The 21,557-nt window shown below is 40.5% G+C and overlaps 1 protein-coding gene across 4 annotated transcripts in view; it reads right to left on the reverse strand.

Annotated features, from left to right (window-relative positions):
- Positions 1–21,557, reverse strand: part of rerea (arginine-glutamic acid dipeptide (RE) repeats a) — an 89,245-nt gene that overhangs the window by 16,451 nt on the left and 51,237 nt on the right. For 2 of the 4 annotated variants that reach the window (XM_088289860.1, XM_088289859.1), the window contains exons 5-11: positions 20,109–20,205; positions 17,340–17,444; positions 11,944–11,992; positions 9,817–9,941; positions 9,430–9,529; positions 7,558–7,656; positions 574–654 (exon numbers count right to left, since the gene is read on the reverse strand). In XM_088289860.1, the coding sequence (XP_088145986.1) occupies positions 574–654; positions 7,558–7,656; positions 9,430–9,529; positions 9,817–9,941; positions 11,944–11,992; positions 17,340–17,444; positions 20,109–20,205 (656 nt within the window). Of the gene's footprint in view, positions 1–573; positions 655–7,557; positions 7,657–9,429; positions 9,530–9,816; positions 9,942–11,943; positions 11,993–14,601; positions 14,895–17,339; positions 17,445–20,108; positions 20,206–21,557 lie in introns of those variants that run through there. The other 2 variants (XM_088289862.1, XM_088289861.1) reach the window with 2 other exon arrangements.

Here is a 21,557-nt window from a genome sequence, read left to right on the forward strand (position 1 = left end):
GTGATTATTTGCCAATGGCATGTGGATACCAACGACAAATATCACTTATTATATGATGAACAAGATTATTGCACAAAAAAAATTATAAGAAGACTGATCATTTAACAAGTATAAAAAAAAACCTGGAACTACCTGCTCGGAAAGTTACAGTCAGAGATATAACAAATATTGTACTGAGAAAACTCCTCCAAATGTAATGTGATTGGATTCCCATTTTAACGCGTTAAAGCTTTGGTGTGACATGCTCCACTTCCAGGTGCTGCATACTCGGTCGGTATTGAGCCCTGACAAATGCGATAAATGCAGTGACGCATATCCCAGCACTGCAACTTGCTTATTGCAGATTAATTTCAATTCAATTTGTTATCATGAGGTGGTGGGGGTGGTTCTATCAGGTATCACATTTTATATCATGACATTGAAGATATAATAATACTTGCAATAATAATTTTGCCAAGAACTTTTTTTTTTTTTTTTTTTTTACATTTTACTTAGACCTTTTCAATTACTCTGTTGGTTACATGAAACTTAAAAAGGTACATTTTAAAAGGAGATGAAAATAAACAACTGTACCGTTTCTTTGTTCGGCAGGAGCTCCTTCCGGATCCTGAAGAAGTTTTTGCCGAACTGTCTCAACCCTTTAATGAAGCGTTTCTGCAGATTTTACAGACAGAAAATTATTAGAATTTGAAATTCAGCAAAATTGCAAAAAAAACATTGTTTTCATTTCACTGTGGTTCAAAAGTTCTAATGTGTATTAAAAGCCTGCGCAGGCAATTTAACATGCATTGCAAACAAAGCCATGTCAAAGTAAAAGACGGGAAATGACAAGTCGGGCAAAAGAGACAGTGAAATTACGTGGGGGGCAGATGTAAAACAAGAGAGACATGGGGAAGACATGTTGATCACAAAAGTGAAGTTCAAAGGCTCCACCAAAACTTCCTCCTCAAAACATACCTGACACACGGACAGTTTTTATATTTTTCTAATCATTATTTGAGATAGACAAATAGACCTAGGTGAAATTGAAAGATCGCTGAAAGATGACCGAAGGTGACACTCGAACATCAGCTCAATGAGAAATATATGTATATATAAAAAAAAAAAACGGAACACCCTAAACACATCTCTCCTCCTTTAAGAGGCACATGCCATAAAAAGCAGAGGCTGAAAACATTCATAACCAGTCAAGCAGACAACCACCAGATTTACTTTCTTGTTCCAGAGGCGAGCCCCCGTCCGTTTCCACCAAGTAACTCCAGCTAAAAGCAGGCAAAAGTCCGAACGGATAATCACAAGCCTCTAATATCCAGCCGAGGGAAAAGAAAGAATCAGGGAGTAAATCCACAATGTCTCTGACGGTACATTGCTGTTTTTTTCCTCTTGTTTTTTTTTTTTTACAAGCAAGAAATAGCTTGTCACCCTCGCTCTTCCACTACAAAGGGGAAGGCTTTACATGTGATCTTTCTGCAAGAGAGCCTCTGGTTTGCAGCAGGAGAGAAAACCTGGAGTGGAGCATTGCACTTCCCATTTGAGTTGAGAAAAGCCCCCATTCCTACATGTTCATACTTCAGACTTCAGGTCTTGCACACTATACACAAATACCCAGGCCATTATCTGCTTTACTTGATGTTCAAAGTGTTTAAGACATACACAGGAAGGCAACAATCAAGAGCAGCTCGAGTGTGACGAAGCTGGCTGATATGTGATGTGTGGAGAAAGGTTTCGGACATGGAAGGAGGAGACAAGCGAGGGGGAAAACCAGACACAGAATCGTTCGCAAGTGTTGGGAGTTCATTTTCCATGGAGCGTACTGTATGTTATGTAACCAACACATTGTTTATCCGATTGGGTGGGGAACAAAAGCCTAATTTGAAAAACACAAAAACAGCTACCAACAACAACTCTTTTGAGAAGAGAATGGCGTAATTGCAGGGGGAAAAAGGGACAACTGACTGAGTTGAATGTGTTTAATTCAGTTTAGCCAAACAAGCAAGCAGTGTTAAAAGAAAACATTTTTTCCCCCAAGCATAAAAAAACATGCTGCAGTGCTGAGGTGGAGGTTAATTTGCACTAATCGGACTGTAGGTGTAGCGTCTGATTAACCAGCAGATGGAGCCGTCTCCAACTGAAGAGCCTTTGCTGCCTCCAACCACACTTGAGGACTAAGATTATCCACAATTGAGCGCCATATTACAAGCAACTCCTGACATTTGGCCATTGAGTATGTTCAATAATGGCAAAACAATGTCGACAATGTGACTAGGAGAATTTCAAGCCTTTGAAACACGTGAGGACAAAACCAGCTAATAATAAAAAAACAAAAAAAAAATGTCTACAGAATTCACCAATATTTGATTATCTTCCCTCCCAGATGAGTTTAGATGTGTCCATGTAATGCCTAGTTCTGTCGCCGTGAGGTTCAGTTCACTTTCTATGTCTGTCCTAATTATGTCACCTTAATTATGTTCCCAACTATATAATTTCCACGTTCTGTCATGGGCTCCCTCCCCCCTCCTCTTCACTTCACTTCAGTTTTCTTCCTCTTACTGGCTGCCTCCTCCCTCTCTACATGTCGGCTCCAGTTTAAGACTCCATTTCAGCTCACTGCTCTCCAGCCCGGCTAATAAATCATCCACCAATCTGCTCCCTGAATCACTCTGCCCCTGCTCCTATTGCTCCAGCCCTCCGTTGCTGGGCAACACTGCGCCAGAGGAGGGGTTTGGAGGAGTCGGAGAGCGAGTGAGAGGAAGAGGAGGGGGGTTATGGCTGGGAGTGCTACCAAATAGCCAGCCGCTGTGCAGAAACAGGCCTTTCTGTCGGGAGTGTGTTCAAGAGAGCTGCCGCTTTTTAGCCCCGCCCCAAGTTTCCCCTCTCCATTGTGAGGTGGAGAGGGAGACATAGAAAAAAAAACTCAATAGGTCTTTGTTGCCTGTGCGCACTTCCTGCCTTATAGTTCATTGCTGGAAGTTGGAAAACTGGTTTTGATAATGTGTATATAAGCATCAATAAGATCAGGATTGCCAGCTTGCACATGCCACACTATTTTTATGTGCTATTTTGAGACAACACCACTGCAAGTACGACATTGGCCAACAAAATCCATTTCAAGCAATATGGAGACATTATAATGTAGCTGACTTGCTAAAAGACATCCTTTCAGAGCTGGTCGTGTACAAACCAAACCTCAAGAGCCTGGGGGTGATGATGGCTTGCCAAACAAAACTAAGGAGCAATGTTATTTGTCCTATGATTGACGGTGATATGACAAGGAAATGTTAGTATGACCACAATTGTACTACTTTATTGAATAACTGACTTAATAGTTAACGATATTTCATATGCAGTTTTCAGAATTAACACGTTTATATGGATTAGAGTGTGCACTTGAGTTAGCACAATATCAACATTTTGACTTTGATAATGAGTACCTGATACCAATACTGAAAGGACACCATGGCAAAAACCTAAAACATGAGTTAAAAAACAAAACAAATCAAAACTGCAGATAAGCTCACACATGTGCAAATTAGTTTTATTTGTATTAATTCAAACTATTACTAGAGTGTAACTGATAAGAATACTTTTGATAAAATAAAAAAAAAGAATTTAGAATATTTTTAAACATTTTTAAACACCTCTCATTATTTTATATACATCCATTACTGTCCTAATGCCTTAAGACACCAACATTTATTATTAAGCCTTTTGAGCAGAAAAATCTCTGAATGTTTAACGTTTGACATCCCAACAACTAGAATGGAGGATGGAAGCTTATCGTTTGATTAGATATTGTAACATACACGAGACCAAATGGAGCATCGTAATTAAGTAAAATAGCAAAAAGTGACATCACCACCCATCAATTTTTTTGCTATGTCAGCTTTTATAGACTCTTGGAAAGTCCACATTGTTTAGGTATTTGTAGCTATTAACATTCACTGCATTGAGTGAGTTTTATTTCTGGCCAAGTTTGAAATGCCCTACGGTCTTTGAATCCACCTCGTGTCTCATGCCGTTGGCAAGTGACAATCTCCCGTTAAGATCCTATCTGTTTAAACCACAAAGTTTGAGTGTATTACAAACGTTTAATTACAAGCATCTGCCTGTTGCGTGGCAAGAGTGATACGAGAATGATCCACCCACTTTTGCTTCACAGCTCAGACAAACAATAAATATGTTTCCGGTGTTTAGGATTGCGATCAATTGATGGTTCAAGACCTAACCGGCCACATATATATTGTGGTTTGTAACAGTACCCCACAGTGTTTGTAATTCCACATGTAGGACCGGATGAAACAGACACACTTCAAAGGAAACAGAGCTATCGAGGAAGCCGGCTGAAAATGTGCACACACCGTTCTTCATAAAGGTTAGATGCCTGTGAATGTGGCAACCTACATCTCCATTCTGGGATATTTATTCATTTATACAGGAAGGATTTAACCTTTCGCATCTCACAGACGGGCGACCTACCGCCTTCTGTGTGACGTGCTACGCACCAACCTTCGCAAGTATTGCATTACTTTTGCCCCCTAAAAATCATGATACGGTACCGATACCGCTACTTGGTGAAACACGAGTGTGCAGAATTATGTATCGGAACATAGATCTTCCTCTGCTGACCACAGACATAAATCACTTCGTTTAACTCTAAAACAATCTTAAGTCAACTGTAGGTGAGCTTATATTGAACAACTGGTGGTCTGGTGGTGGGGGCATTACTCCCCCCGAGGGCTCCCTCCCACCTCAGTGATGTTGGCAGCCAACTCGGGTCATCCATCAGCTGGAGACACAGGCTGAGATAGGCCGTGGCACAGTGCAGCTGGCTGAGGAATATAGACCTACAGCCGCACCGCAGTCATACATCTCTGACACAGCGACAGACTGCAAAACTGCTGCGACTGCTGTTTGTTTAGATGGCACCGCCTGTTATTGGCATTATTGGCATCTATAACGGGAGCTTCCATTAGATTAGGTTTGCAATGACGGCAAAGCAAAGAGCATTTTTCAAAAACATAAGAAGTTAAGCCATCATTTTAAAGTCATTAATTGCACTAAAGATTTTGCTGGAAGGCCGTTCACTCATATGTAATGCCAACACCAATGTAGATGCTCGATGTATGATGATGTAAATGAGTCATAATCTAGTAAACGCAAGCCATCATTTTTATTATTCTTTTTAAATATTCAAGTACTTTTCTATCGTTAAAACAATTTGCTAAAGAGATGACTGGTCAGAGCAAGCAGAGACCTTTACACTATAATTAAAGCCTGACACACAAGTGTGAGTAATTCTTAGCGAGTTTTCCATCTCATGAGACTAAAAAACAAAACAAAACCAACAAAATCAAAAAACACCACGTGTATTGTTTATTTATGTCTGGCTTTGCATGTTGGAACATGTGTTGTGTAAGTGGGGAAGTGTCTGTGGAAGTGTGTGAGCCACCACGGCTGTGTGACTCTGTGTAAAATAACTTTACATTAAATATAAAATAACTTTACATTACTCTGAATGTATATATATATATATATATATATATATATATATATATATATATATATATATATATATAAAAAATGTCTTCATATATAAACCAAAAAGGAGAGCGCTTATTAAGCCGGCATCATGTTTTGGGTTGAGTTATGTAATTGTATTCCGAACTCGCAAGCCACAAACACGACTGTGGCCTCGGGACGACGTCATCTGGTGGCGCTTTTTTTATTTGCTGCCACTAGATGACATACTTATGCAATAAGTTACGTTTTTTTTATCTATAGCCCCTTGAAACGCGAGCCATTCAAGACTGTTTTGGCCATCTATTTACCAGCGTGATGTTCTGTGTGTCATGCGAGATGGGGATTGAAATCAAGTTGGAACGGGACCACTTTCTTAGGTAGTAGCCGAGCCGTATCATATATAAAGTTAGTGCCACAGACTTTAGCCCACGCATCTTTGTGTTGAGAGCAATTGCTGCAGGTGTGCATGTGGCCACCCATCTAATTATCCTAAAGGTGCAAGCCGCAACAGCTGTTGGAACACGCAAGGCCTGCTTGAATGAGTTCTGTCTCGAAGAGAGAAAGAAATCCTGGACTTAGTGTTACTCTATAATGTGTATATTTACCGGCAACGGCACTGTAAAAATGGCTTGAGGTAGCCAAGAATGTGTCCACAATGCCTGATCCAAGATATCTTCATTTCATTTTCAGTAAGGATAAATCCTGGTACAAAATCAACATACTTAAATCTACCTGTGTTGACATGTATTCTGCACAGATATACATATCTGGAGAGTTTAGTGGCGGTCCTGGATTATGTGTCAGCAGCTGCCGTCTGAGAGATGTGTGAGGGCAAGGCAAGTCAGAGTGGAGGAGGGGAGGCTGACAAGTGACCTTGGAGACAGGCCACTGCTATCATTCCAGCGGCACCCGCTGTCACAAGTATTCACATCTCTCATAAGTACGGCCAGGGTGGGGAGGAAGCGCAGACAGGGATAATGACGCTCAGCCAGAAGGAGAAGAGATGTAAAAGGAAGGCACTGCGGATGATAAATAAATGAAGAGAAGCTGAGCTTGTTTCTGTGGGCTGGTCCGACACTGACACATGTCCCTCAAGGCCATGAGGCTGAAAAGGCACAAGTGGTGAGCAGATCACTGGGACCTACTGGATATCCAACCCCCCCAGGTTGGGCAAGTGTTGCACTAATGGCCTCCACACGACACACACCACACATGGAACATTACAACTGCTGTTTAAGGATTGTCAACATTTCTACATGTTTGTTATGTCACTTTTCCATAGCAGTATCGCCTTATGCTTGCCTGCAAGCGTGAAAGGGAAACAAGAGCTCCAAAGTGGTGCAACAAAAGTAAATGACCCGCTGTCGGCTTTTCCTTCTTAAAAACGCGTCCATCATGTTCAATTATGCACAGAAGAATACCGCTTCACTTGCACTACATCTGAGGCGCTAGACTCAAACGCGAACAAAAGGAGGCCAAGCTTCAGGTTTAGCAGTAAAATCATGTGGAAAAAGAGAAAAGAGGAGGGAGAAGTCCCCGCAGAAGGAATGCGTTGAATGTACTTCACTTGAATGATAAAGGAGCTGTGATTATTTAGTTGTTGTTGTGGCATAGCATCCTTTCCATTCCCATCGGCCATTTTCTGATTCCATTCCTTGAACAGCTGTGTCAAAATGTACATCTAAATTCAAATGGAGGATAGGATTACCAGCCCTCAGCCTATACCCTTTCCAGCCTTCTCCCCTAAAGATTTATTTTGTGGGCGATAAACCGGATGCAGCTGCTCTTGAGGGTGGGAGGAGCTGGAAAGTGTTTTTCCTGATGTCTTTTTTGACTCCGACCAAGAGCACCGATCCAACTTGCGCTCAACAGCACCCTCCACAGGCATAAACTAGTCTGTCAGCTGTTGCACATGCAACACAAGAACATTCCACATTGAGAATAAAAAAAAACCCCATCCTTTTAACACTTCCCTTGACGCAGAGCGTACACGTGTTATAAGCGTGTGTTTCAAAATGGACGCTGTGCTGCACTTACCACTTCTTCCTCAGACCAGCACTTCTCAATCAGCTTTGGTACCGGCTTTTTCACCAGTCGCTGGAGAGCTTTGCCGGCATCATAGCTGCTCTCATGAAGCTGCGGGAAAAAGATTGGGGGAAAAAAAACAAAAAACAAGTCAATTAAAATCACAACACATGCAGATAAATGTATTCTGACTAAACATGGATTCAAACCTTAAATTTCAACAGAAAAGCAGCTCATACCCTAAAACCTAAATCTATAACAGGGGTGTCATACTTTGGCGGCCAAACCTCAGAGCACACTTTCAATAATGGGTCAAAGAGCCTCAACACCTATTGAGCATAAAAATAAAATCTATTTCAGGATCCATTGCTTTTTTTTGTCAGAGCTGAATACTTGCCATCTTTTCTTGGCAACATGTTTGTTTATGTCTGGGATAAAGCTCTGAGTTTCATCACAGAGAAAATGTGTTCATGCCTCTAAGGAGAAAGGGTTCAAGTCGCATGTAGATGGAGGCAAGGGAATGATCATTTGGTAAGGCAACTGCTGTGCTGCATTATGGGATTTGCAGTTTATGTCATCAATGCTCCACATTGTGTCTTTAAGAGAGCACAGGTGTCAAACTCAAGGCCCGGGGCCAGATTTGGCCCACCACGTCATTTAATGTGGCCCGCAAGGAAAATCATGTCAACGTTAAGGTTCTTAATAAAATGTGTAAAATTGAAAATTGTCTTCACTTTTAATAACACTGAGACACATATTTTATTACCAACACCCCCTTTTAAGATAAATTGAAAAGTAGTGGAACAACCATTTTTTTTTTACCGGCTTCTGATTTCAAAATTACTTACCCAGCAATGTATTGTACTGTATATATGTGATGCTATTGGGTGATTATACTGTCCGGATGTAATTACATGCTGGGCCAGGAGTGACCCGCAGGCTAGGAGTTTGACACATATGGTCCTGAGGATATTTGCTGAAATCTATACAGAAATATATGACTTCAAATATACTCCAACCTTAAACACCTTCTGATCACATGTTCTTGAGTGTAACAGTAAAAGACTATGCATCACACTTTTAGTGTGACATTTGAAGCCCAACCAAGGTGTAAGAACCTCCGTGTGCAAAAATGTCGCAGCCTGTCTTTATTTTTCACCCATTTTTTATTGATCTAAAAAAAAAGGTTCCTGGGACTACTGTCCTTTGTTGTTTACTTTGTTTATGGTTTTCCCAGTGTCTTTGGCAATTAAGTCTCAGTGAAAGCATTCCCCTCATCTGTTTGTGTGTGTGTGTGTGTTTTATTGGGGAGATACACTATTACACACTACAAAGTGCATTTCAAAGAATGGATATTGATCAGAAACCTCATCTTGAGCATGAAAGGAAAAGCCGAGGCGCCGAACAACACAGAGACAAAGGCAAGTCGCAATGCAGCCTCCAGCCTAGTGCAACATTAAATTGCCTGAAAAATAGACATTACTGGGGCTATTCCTCTGAGTAAAAAAAATAAGTGCTACTCATTGGAATTGCAAATCCAAAGAGGAAGGTTGACAGACAATGACCAGCCAGCTCTGTTAATGTCCTGGTTTATAGAGTTGGAATACAAATGCCCTGTTTATGACTCCTCTCATCTCCTCCATAGGATTTTATATCTCTGTATTCAAATTCAGAGTGACAGCCACATCTCTCATTACATCTCATGTATTAAGAAAGCCCTGAGGGAGAGTTTACTACAGGAGGCGGCTCCACTGGCTCAGGGGCCGTGTCATTACCCATCACTGAAGTGATGCAGTAATAGGTGGACCACTGGTGATTCAAACATTACGATGGTATTTTCGACTACGTTGAGCTCAGTGTTAAGAATTACAGTATTGTCCTTACAGTGTTGAGTGCGTTTAATGTAGTGTCATCTCGAGACGCTGCTAGACATCCATCCTCTGTAGAGCCTCCGTCACACATCCCTGCAAAGGCGGCCATGCTCCTGTGGATGCAGCACATAGTCAACAGGGGGGCGGGGTCATTTTGCTCTTGATAATTGTGTTATGATAATTAGTTTCTTTCCTACATACAGCACATGTCATCACTCTTGTTTTCTAGAAAACAAATCTACACAGAACTAAATGTAACCAATTACAATTAGCATTTTAAATCAGCATTGGGGAGAAGTGAAATCAAATTTGATTTGTGTGCAATGCAAACAAATGTTGATTTTACATGATATTAACAAATACACTTGGGTGACACTGATGAATGAAGACTCAGGCTCACCTTGCAGCTCTGAGGTACATGAGAAGGTCACAGTCATTGACCCCCGGCATCCAGACCAGCTCCTCATTCTCCGTCACGGCCTGGCCACCAGAGGAGGGGAAAGGCTGCAGCTCTGGAAGCTTGGCCTAATTAGGTTCGGGGGGAGAAGGAATAGGACAGATGGTGTCACACTACAAATAGCACGCAGGCTTGAAGAAAATATCAGCTTTCCACCCGTCATCAACGTTTCAAACTGTGCGCCTGAGTAGTGGCGTCGGCGTAAGAGGACAAGCACGATGATACGCAGATGCGTCAACACACATCAGCACTTAACTTTATTTAGTGTGTACTTCTGTGCGCTAAGCTGCCACACATCATAACTACACGTCAGTGTGGCAGATGACAGTACATCGTATATTATGCTAACGTCTAACAACCAACCCCCCAACACATACACACACACACAATGATTTCCCCTTAACAGACTGTGTTAAATGATAAAATGACCAAACGCCCAAAACGATTAATATCTTATTTTATTTATTCTGTTCCGGTTGGAAATGACCGAAAAAAAAAAAAAAAAGATTTTAAGAGATATTCTTGAAGATTTTCTACATTTTAAAAAGTATTATATTCCCAAATTTGAGGAACCTAATTATTTTCCACTATTCTCAAGGATCCTGTTAATTTCAATCTTAACCTAGGCTACAACATTCCATTTAAATATATCAAATTTGGTAAGCCTTGATTGAGTTATCATTTTGGACAGAGACATTTTCTAACAAAGTAACAAATAAACAAATTAATACAACCCTTAAATAAAAAAAACACAAAATATAAAAATAAAATATAAAAAACTTTTTTTTTGGCCAACTGTTTCATCAATGATTTTGGGCTTAATTTATTTTGCTAAATATCCCATTGAATTGACTGGGACGAATGAATGAATGAATGAATGAATGAAAAAAAAAAAGTCGTTATTTTATAATTATTTTGACTATAGCAACATGGTCAAATGTTTTTACATGTTGTTAAAGGCAGGAAAAAATGCCACAAAGAAAATTAAATGCAATTCATTTGAAAATAAGAATTTGTTAATAATGCAGAGAAACTATTTGTTTAGAGTATTTTACAATTATTGTCTCAACGGTTGGAATTCAAACAAGACTGATGACATTGCTGCTTTTCGTACACAAATGACTTATCTTGTGTTATGAAATTGCCGATGCCATCGAAGACTTTGGGTGGGACTATCAACTGCATACTACTGAATATTGATGCGCAGATAAAGAAGAACCTATTTCTTTTTAAACTCATACAAAAAAGATTTCAAACATGAAATATAATCAAACATATTGCAAAGAATGACAATATCTTCAAAAATGAAGGGAGATGCAAGTAGTTCTGATTTTAAATGGAAAATATGCAGTAGCTGACTGACGGAAAGAGACAGGGGTGACTAAATGATGACGTGCTCCAAGAAACTTTCATCATAGCTTCAGTCTGCGAAGAACAGAGTAAACTAAAGACAAGAGTCAAACCAAGCACAGGTCTAACAATGTCAACTGAAAGTAATGAAACCGCCACTAGCTGTACTAAACAGCACAAACCATTGAGGAAATATGACTCAAACTACTATTTGAATTTATTTGGAGCAGGAGAGAGGACGAGCCAAGGCATTGGGAAGCTGGCGAAGCTTTTAGCGATGAATGTACGAAACCATTGCATCTCGAAGGCCATACAGTAGATGCAACCAAACACTTGGCACTTTTTAAGTAAATATGATGAATGAACTAAAGCAGTCACAGTCCATCATACAGTCCCGTGGTATACTTAGGGCTAGTGTGCTATTTATTGTACCTGAACGTTGGTCACAATGTTGACACTTGAAGAGTATTTTTTTAAGAGGTACTTGTTGTAAAATGTTAAAGAATCACTGATCTAATTCATTTGTAATGGTACCGTAGATCAAGTGACAGGCAGCTAGGACGTGAAGAGAACATTAACCTAAGATAGACCTGCAGTTAGGTTAAGAAAAAAAATACAAAGGAAAAAAATGGTTTCCAAAGTAAAATAAAACATTCAACAACGCAGCCATTTTCCATTGGAAAGGCAGGATATGTACTTTCGGTGCATGTGATGACTTACTTGGTGACTGGGGCCCACCCGGATTTCCCCCTGAGTGCTGTTTAGCCGCCTGAGGAGACAAAAGAGAGCATATTGAAACAACATTCAGTATCTACTTGGAAGCCTTTCAAAGTTAGCTGCAAGAAAGCAGCACGCATTGTACTTGATGAATTAGTCTGTGCTTGAATGTGAAACTCAAACAACTCTTAACATTCACTAGTAGAAAAAAATGGATCTTTGACGTCTTTAGCCGTCAATGGTAGTAAATGAGTTAAATGCCCCAACACTATGAGTAAGACCACAGCGCATTTGTAGGCTTGCTATTGTGAATGCATGAATAAAACGGAATCCTCTAAAAGAAAAGGAGGGGCAGGGGGGGATTCTACCAGGGCCTCTGCAACGGCTGCTGGCGCAAATGTCGGTAGCCATAGCAACTGCACTTTAATAATAGTGTTCGGAATCTCCAGCTGCAGTGGATTAAAGAAAATGACAAGCTGTTCCTTTTGAAAAGCCTTTCCCTTCGGTTGCCTAGGTAACAGCGCTGATTTTCATAGAGCCGTGCACAGGGCAGCCCAGAATGTGTCAGTGTGATTTGCACACTGAGATGCGCACACTCCATCATCAGGAGCTGGCTGAAACACAAGAGGCCCGCTAGTCTCTTTACAGTGCTGCAACCTTCTGAGCCACCAGACAGGTTTCTTATTTGGGCCAACGTTCTCCTCAGCCGGCATGCTGTACCTCACCGGGACAAACAGGACATAGCGAATTGAATCTACAGCTAGACACGCTGTTCCTTCCACAGCAATTTTGGGATTGTCTGCTGCCACACACTGCGTCCAAAATGCTGTTTTATGACTAACATTCCCATGAGACACTTAAGCAAGCAAGAATGATCATTGCTAAAAAAATAATACATTTTGATTATCATCAGCATGTCACACAAGTTTGCATCATGATTTAAGAACATTTAAATCAGCCATTGGCTGTTATTCTCATGAGTCACAACAATTGCATAAAACGCAATGCTATCATTAAAGAATTTAATTACAGTAAACAAATCAACCAAGCTGAAAACTAAAACTACTAATGTAACTCGGTTTTACTAAGACAGGATTTTAATATCAACACGGCTCAAAGGTGTTAACAAACATGTTTACAGCAGCCACCCAGGTCCATGCAGAGTATGGCAGGAGGCTAAAAGGACAACAAATGGGGAAGACTGCTTTTCAGGACTCAATTCTGAGTGCAGACGACCAGACGAGACACTGATAACGAAGCTGAAATACAGAAGGACTGCGTGTGCGTGAGAGCAAAACACCTGGTAAACGCTTCAAGAGACTTTTAAGATCTTATACATGTGTACATTAAAGCCCAGTCATGCGAGGGCGACAGGGACCAAGCAAAGAAAAAAAAAGGGAGTAAATGACATTCCCGCCCAAAATGTTTAAGTAACTATATTAACAGTTTAAACCATAAATGCACCACAAACTATGACCTTAAAACACTTTAATATTTTAACAATCATACTAGTCTTAAAATAAATTGCTTAACAATTACTTTATTTTGAAAAATGTATTTGAAATGTGTATGGAGCGGAGCAAAAAATAACACTGCAGCGAAGACGCTCCAGACTTTGGCTAACAACATTAGGCTAAACTCACAAACATCTTGGTCTCTCAGCTGAGATGCATCATTTCAACATACTTCCTTGACACCCATTACTACTTTCCCATAAGCCAGGGATTTGGCGGCATTGTAGGGTGCAGCAAAAAAAAATCACAAAAAAGGAATATGTGAGTTTTTCAGCAAAGAGCTGAGGATTGGTTTCACGAAAAAAAAAAGGCGAATTCAGGAATAGTGAACTGTGAAAATGATGGGGTTCTCTGTCACACTTTAATATCCTTGAATTTTGTCATATTTTGTCATATTAATTCAAGCGTTGTTATTATTATTTTAATTTTAAATTTACTACTTTACAGGTTTCATTATCAAATGCACTAACTAGTTACGTTATTTAAATAAAACAAGTAATTGCATTTTTTTTTCGAATTGAATATTTACAACTTTACAGGTCACAAGGTCTCATGCACAAACTGGTTACATTATTTAAATGAGCTAAGTAGTGATCCAAAAGCCTTTCATTTTTCTTAAAATGCACTGCATTGATCCACACGTCTAACTAGTAAACTACTTACGAGCAACAAGCCCAGCTGTTAATGATAGACGCTTCAAATCCAAACATGAAGTCAAACTTTGTATGTGCTCGCAATCAGTCGCGGCCCCGCCCCCTTTATCAATTTCAACCAATAGCGGCACGAGTGTATGGCACACTGACATAATTGCAGCGTAGTAAAAACAAGAGAAGAGCCAATTCGGCGGGACTCAAATGCTCCAAACAGGCGCCACGCGGGCGTGTGGATGTGGATGTGTCAAGCTTTGTGTGAGCCTGCTGAGCGCCATGTCATCCGATTGTAAACAGGAGCAGCAAAATGGAGCCACGCGAGCCTCCGTGGCGTGTTATCCCGTCGCGTAAACGATGCATGCCCGCGTGGACAGCAACCGCGTTATTACAGGTGTGATTCAACGGGATCGCGAGCTCAAACGCACAATGACAGCGCAGCAAGCGGACAACAAATAAAAGAGGAGTCGACATTAGCGCGGCTGCTGAAAGCTACCTACCTGCGCGGGCTGAACAAGTCGTCCATGTCGGACATGGAGCCCTCTTTGGCGAGTGACACGGCGTGTGTGCAACGCTCCCCCGATCGCACCTATATGTGCGTGGGTGCTCAAAATGGAGAGGCGCGCACTGAGTTTGTGCCGTGACCTCAGCAGCCTGCGAGCGCACGCACGCACGGCGCTCGCCTCGCTGTTTACGGGGACGCCACTGAGCATGTGCCGCGACCTCGCAGCGGCGGACGGCCAACCAGAGGCGCAGACACACGCACGCACGAGACGGAAATCGGTGCCCCTCTCCACCCACGACCCACCCCCCTGTGTGTATGCGCCATCATAAACACGGGTGCAATCGCGAGGCTGCAGAAGCGCCGCTCGGAATACCAAGCATGTGGAGGAGAGGAGGGGAAGGGTGGGGAGAAGAGTGAGGCGGAGGAGGAATGAACAGAGCTCGGAGAGAGGGTCCCTCCAATTGGCAACCCTCCCATGACCAGAACGAGGACAACCGTCAGTGCAACACGTGACAATCCCCAACAAGTGAATGATACTGGGCTGGAATCACAATCACTGATGCCTCTGCATTAGCGGCAATGGGGGCATTGCCCCTCATGGTCCAGCAGATGGGGCAATTTTTCTCTTCTGTGGATCCCTGGATCGCGAACAAAGCGGTTCACTAAATTTTTACAGTCACAACATCCCTGCAGAATGCTCAATTGTGTTTTTACTCACACAGCATTAGGTTATTTACGCCATTTATCTTTGTGTTTTGCTGGAAATTAGCCCTCAGCGTGGCTTCCAATAAAGTAAAATTAAAATTAACGATAAATAAAATGATACAACAACAAATGTGAATCCACTGTGCATTTTTATGTTATTTACTAGCAGCACCAAACCCATAAGCATTGTAACAACTTTTTAATGTGGTCTCTATGGTAACTCTTACACATGCAAAAGACACCACACAACAAATACGATTGAGCAACACAAAAACTGGGCTATTTTGTAGATATTAAACACGTTGTCACATTTTTATGTAACTACTATATTAGCATCATTACCCTGAGACGACACCACAGAACAAATATAAAGTGCATGAAAATATAGAACTCACATAACGGTATATCAAGAGCCGCATATTGTGTAAAAGTTATTTAACGTTATATCTGAAGGAAAGCATCTATTGGAGGGAGACAGTTATTAGTATAAATGGTGGAGCTGGAGTGGTGCTGTTAGGCCTATATTTTATTTGAGTCTATTTTACATTGTTCTCTTGGCCCCAAGCGCTGTGCGCAACTTGTGAACGTTACAGAAAGGGAGAAAAACAAACAGCACTATTAGTAGTGCGAATTATGATGAAAGGCCATTTAAATGCTTTTGTTCTTCTTGTTTGCTTCCTTGAATTTGTTGGAGACTTAAATACTCTTACTGCTGAGATGTCGGAGCCCAAGCTATGATGCATGAAATGCATAGAATAACCCAATTATTATTATCCTACAGACAGCACTTTCTATGTTTGGTGATCCTAGCATCTTGGTGGGCAGGCACAATTTTTCCCAGTTTACAGCATGTTTGCGGCTTTTCCTGCACCTGGTTACATTCATGTTCTTTAACAAACAAAAATTTTTGTTTACGCCTCATGAATTTTTCAATCAGCTCCATGTTGAAGTTGTAACTTATTTATGCTTTTAAATCACATCCACACATATTAATAATGTATTCAGATGGGCATTGACAACAAAGCAGCCTTTAAGGCGAAGGTTGAAACGGGCCATAGAGCTGCTGCACAACCTTGCAGTAAAGGAATCTATGATGTTAATATGTTTTATATTGTATATGTGCAGCTTATAAACCTTTGTGTGTGGAGACAAGATAAGATTTTTTTATGCAGTGGGTGCATCTTATATTGTTTCCGGGTGCATGGAGTAGACTACGTTTTATGGTAATGGCACTCCACTGCATGCAGGAGTGGTGTAATATACACATTTTGCTGAATCCCCCATGTAAAAAACAATGTCGAAATATAGTATGAATTTACCACTAAAAGGTAAACGCAAAAAAAAAACATATACATTTAGAATGAAGCTGGTTACATTTGAATCTGAATATAATGAAAACTCCATATGGGCCAAAAGAGGCAGATGAGAAGGTATCCTATAGTAATCATAAATGAGAGCACCCAGAAAGTGCTGACCTTTGCAAATGCATTTAAACAATGACAGAATAAAATCTTGCTATGCCTATACACCAAATGCTTAGCAAATAAAATGCTAATTTCAATTTTAAATTCACATGAAATGCTCCTGTCTTATAAAGTCATCGGAAACAGCAATACACAAAGTAAAGGCTCGATTTCAGAAAACAGGTGAGCCGTAATGGGTCATTACTGAAGCCCTGAAAAAGTGTGAAGTGATGAAATGGATTTTGGGATTTTTCTGCTTAACTCATATTCCACAAATACAATATTAATCAGAATACTGTGTTTAGACTAGTCAAGGCTCATAGAACATTCTGTTGCATAGCATTTTTTGGGGTTAACTTCCCCTTTAAAAGAATTGGAATTGAGAATCACTAAGAATCATAATTGTTCAAATTCATACAAGGCAAGTCATCATCCATATTTTAAAACATAGTGAATAATTATGAAACTACAATGTAAATTAATAATACCACATGTATTCAACTCAATTTAATGCATATAGGTGCTACTTCAAGGCTGGGGATTAATGGAGAAAAGAGCTCCTCACCTGGTCTCTGGGTTATATCCAAGGATATAGAAAAAGGAGTCAATGCGGGCTTTGAACTCCCTGGCAGCAAAAATGTCGGAGAAATGAGAAATGTTGCATTTCCCCCTGTGGAAGAGCAGATAAAAATGATCAGACACCAGTGCAGAGGATAGGGACCAGGCCTGCCCCCGAATAGCCCAAAAAAATAAAATCCACGTATAAATGGCGGTCATTGAAATTGGGAAATAAATAAGTACATACATGAATAAATAAATTAAAAAACAAAATTAAAAAAAAAAAAAAAATATATATATATATATATATATATATATATATATATATATATATATATATATATATATATATAAATAAAAAAACACTGTGTGTAAGGACATCATGCTCACTGCAACACCCCACTGTCTGACCATGGACAGTGGGGGCATAATTGTGAAGCTAATCTGTCTTGCATAGACATCTGACAACCCCCCCAAAATGAAGAAAATTAAAGGGCAGCATGAGTGTTCATCTTTAGCAAGCTGGAGTAATACAGCGTCCCACTGGAATTCTATCCCATTTATCTGAAGCCTGTAGTAGAAGTGAAATCAAAGGGTGCTGTATGTAGGACAAGTCACAACTAATTTGCCCTGAAGTCAGTGGTTTCTGGGAGACATGCACTGTGTTTCTCACACATGGCTTTACTTAAAGGAAAAAGGAAGAGTGAGGGCGATGGATGAATACAACCCGTGACTATAAAAGCAAGGAAATTCTCTTTGCATGAAGGCATTACTATTCCTATTTAGCATAAAAATAAACAGCCAGTGACGCCTGTTAGTGTGGTGAAGACAGGGAGAATACAACGGAGAATAATTGTGGTCAATCTTCTCTTTGTGTGGATATTAAGTTCAAGCTTAACATGTCGACGCTGTCATGGTGAAACATCAATTAAGATAAAAAAAAACATTCAGAAACTCAACACATTTGGTAAACAGCAGACAGTCTGCGTGCTAAATACTACACAATAGTACACACCCAAAGACCATCAGGCTGTTTTTGTCCCAACTTTGCTCCTACCCCATCAAGGATGGCAAATAACTCCCTCTCACTTATGCCTTTTCAAATTGTCCTGTAGGATTATTCTTTGTTCTGAGATGTATTAAGAGTAGATCTGTCCCAATGATAGGGTCTCTAACGGGTTGGGACTAACAATCTTAAATATTAAACATTCAATATTTACGACCCAAAATGTTCATGTGTGTTGGCAAAGCCGACGACTCGAGCCATTTGACAACTTGGACTGAGCACAAAGTAACCAATTAAAGAAAGGCCCTTACTGAAGAACAAGAACGTGCCGGTCAATAAAACATAATACGTCCTTACTACCTAACAATTTTTTTTTTTTTTACAAAGTTGTGATTACAGTCAAGGCTATCATGTGACTGCCAACGCTTTGTTTTTTACGTAGCACTCCGGATTGTCACAGAATCTGTGTTAATTATCGCACACACACAGAAGCAGCATGCTACTCGGGACAGTTCATGCAAACCAATCAGCTCCGAGTTGCTGCTTGAAAACGGGATAATACATGGAAGTAACACGCACTGCACTGTGTCACATTAATGGGAACGAGCTAAAAGCTGCGCTTGCTAGCCGGTGCAGCAAAACATTATACTCCCGCGGTTCAGTTCTTCTGATCAAGTTAACTAATCCTCAGCTCGGTCTTGGTAAAGAAGCTACACTTACAATATGGATCGTTATCACTAAAGACAAACGAGGCGCAGCTACCGTAATTGCGCAACAACAAGAAAGAAGAGAGAGCCAATGCTAAGCTAACGTGACACCGAACGAAAACAAAAAATGCTTAGGTGCGCAGTACACTTTACACAGATGTCTGGCTGAAACCTTGCTAGGACATAGAGCAACCAGCTACTGAATTAAAGCAATTCGGGAAGGAAGAGTGGGACAAAATGGCAGAGATGTGAGTTTCTGTGATAAAAACACTCAATTTGAGTTGTTGCTGCGTAGGGTGGCCCAATCTGTTCAAATTAGGGGGCAAGACATTTTTCACACAGAGAGAGGTACCGCTGATTTTGTTTCCCCCCCATCAATAAATAAAATCACTATTTAAATACTGCATTTTATGTTTACTTCTGACTTTGTCTTATATTTACATCTCTTTGACAATATTAAAGTTTAACATGGGGAAACTATAAAGTAAAAATGTGAAAAGCGGCTAAACACCACACACAATTTAACCTGATTTTCAGTCTTTATGTGTGGGATCTGTCACAGATGTTAAAAATCCTTAACTGTGGACCAGGCTTAAATGATTCATGTTTCTAAGTGAAGGTTTTACCATGTGCTCATAAAATGCTAACATTTGGCACCAATGTCCACCTGGTCAGCAAGCTCACGAATTTTGCTGTTTGCATTTACAATGGCCGCTTGCTGTTAATTTAAAAAACATGGATCATCATAACAATCATTTTAGATAATGGATGGTAAAACCCATAGGAAATCTCACGGTTTTTTTTTTGGTGGGGGGTGAAATGTAGAAGACACCTTGTAGTAATATTGACTCTTAGATTATTTCCTGCCGTCATTTCACAATCCCGAAAGATGTTATGATTTATCTCGGAAGTTCCATTGTAATTTGTAGTCATATCCAGCTCAAAATGATATCCACAGTTAGTTTGGAATTGCAGTTGCAGCATTTTCAAATTTTTTTCAAGCGATAACATTGAGTATGTGAGTGCAGCAATCATTTTGAGATATGAGAGCATTTGCGCGTACCTGAGAGCAGCAGCATGATAAGTGTCCACATAGTCAGAGATAAAGAGCTCTCGACTCCTGACCACTGGGTCTGTGATAACCAGCTCACGTCCGGAGTCTAGAAAAGAAATGAATGGAGGATGTTATCTGCTACGTAGAGAGAGGCAAATAGGCATGTATTTAACTAATAAAATCCACACAGCCGTTAAATACATCAAGAGTCGTAAGTACATTTGCAGAGGTCAATAATATGCCCCATAATTCAATGAAGCCAATAAAGCGTCTTCCCCAGAGGAGAGGACACCATGTCCAGTCCTCTACTTAAATGACCCCTGGAGGGGGAGTGAAGACACATCAGCAGCACAGAGAATGAGACGGAGACGGTACTTTGATGAATGAGCTGAGTTGTTGTGACACTGTAGTACGACCTTGTGACATTAATCCTAATAATCCAGCGTCCCAGCTGCAAGGACGCACTGCGGACGACATAACGCCACACTGACACTTCCACCCTGCGGTGGACAAATCAAAAATATGCTGCGTTTGGTTCATAAAACAGATGACATGAACTAAAAGCCTTGCCTCTGACACTGTTTAGTTGAAACGACGTTTGTTTATGCATTTGACCTCGGGTTCCAGGCTCTGGCAACAGTATATATTTAGAGGCGTTTGCATTCTGGGAGTAAACTGAGAACAGCTCAGTCATCATCAGGGCGCAGCTAACAGGATTTGCCAACAGGTGAGTGGCTTGTGAAAAGGTGTACACATTAACTGCTTTTTAAAACAGTGAGTTTAAATAGAAGCACTTGGAAGGGCAACGTCTACTAGTAATACCAACTATTTTAGACAACTATTTGCAAAAAAATGAGGCTAATACAAAAATATCCAGAGGTTTTAAGTTGCACTCTTTTCACAAAAGTTGAAAAAAAAAAAACGTCTGCATCAACACGTTTTTTTTTTTATCTCAAGATGTAAATCGTAATAAGTTAAGTGTAAACTGTCTAATTACTCCTTAAAAATAAGCTTTCATAAAAAAAAGTTGAGAAACCCATTTAGCTTTTTGTTGTAGTTTTTTTTGCTTTACAGCTCATGTTAGGAGTTTAAATTATCTTTTTTTTTGTGTGTGCCAAGGGCCTCAGTTGGTCTCCCCACGTCATCCTGTTGTTGAGGATGTTGAAAATAGGGATTGTGTTTGCTCCTGGTGAAGTCGATCAAGGGGAGAGTGACTGGTGCTGTTGAGCGTGTGTATGCTCAAGGGTCACATGGCACTGCAGGTTATTAACACTTGACAGCACTGCTGTGTGGCCTGAAGGAGCGTTACCAGGGGAACAGTGGAGCACCACTGATTTCCTCTACCCTAGACACTCGGCCATGCTTTCTTTTTGATATGTTTGAAATACAACCCACAGCTGCTTCCTGTGGCCTTCACACATCTGGAGAACAGAGGTGTGTGTGTTTGTGAAGAAGGGA

The sequence above is a fragment of the Idiotropiscis lumnitzeri genome, chromosome 3 (genome assembly GCF_059441095.1).
Source record: "Idiotropiscis lumnitzeri isolate Australia: NSW breed Sydney's pygmy pipehorse chromosome 3, RoL_Ilum_1.0, whole genome shotgun sequence".
Lineage (NCBI taxonomy): Eukaryota > Metazoa > Chordata > Actinopteri > Syngnathiformes > Syngnathidae > Idiotropiscis > Idiotropiscis lumnitzeri.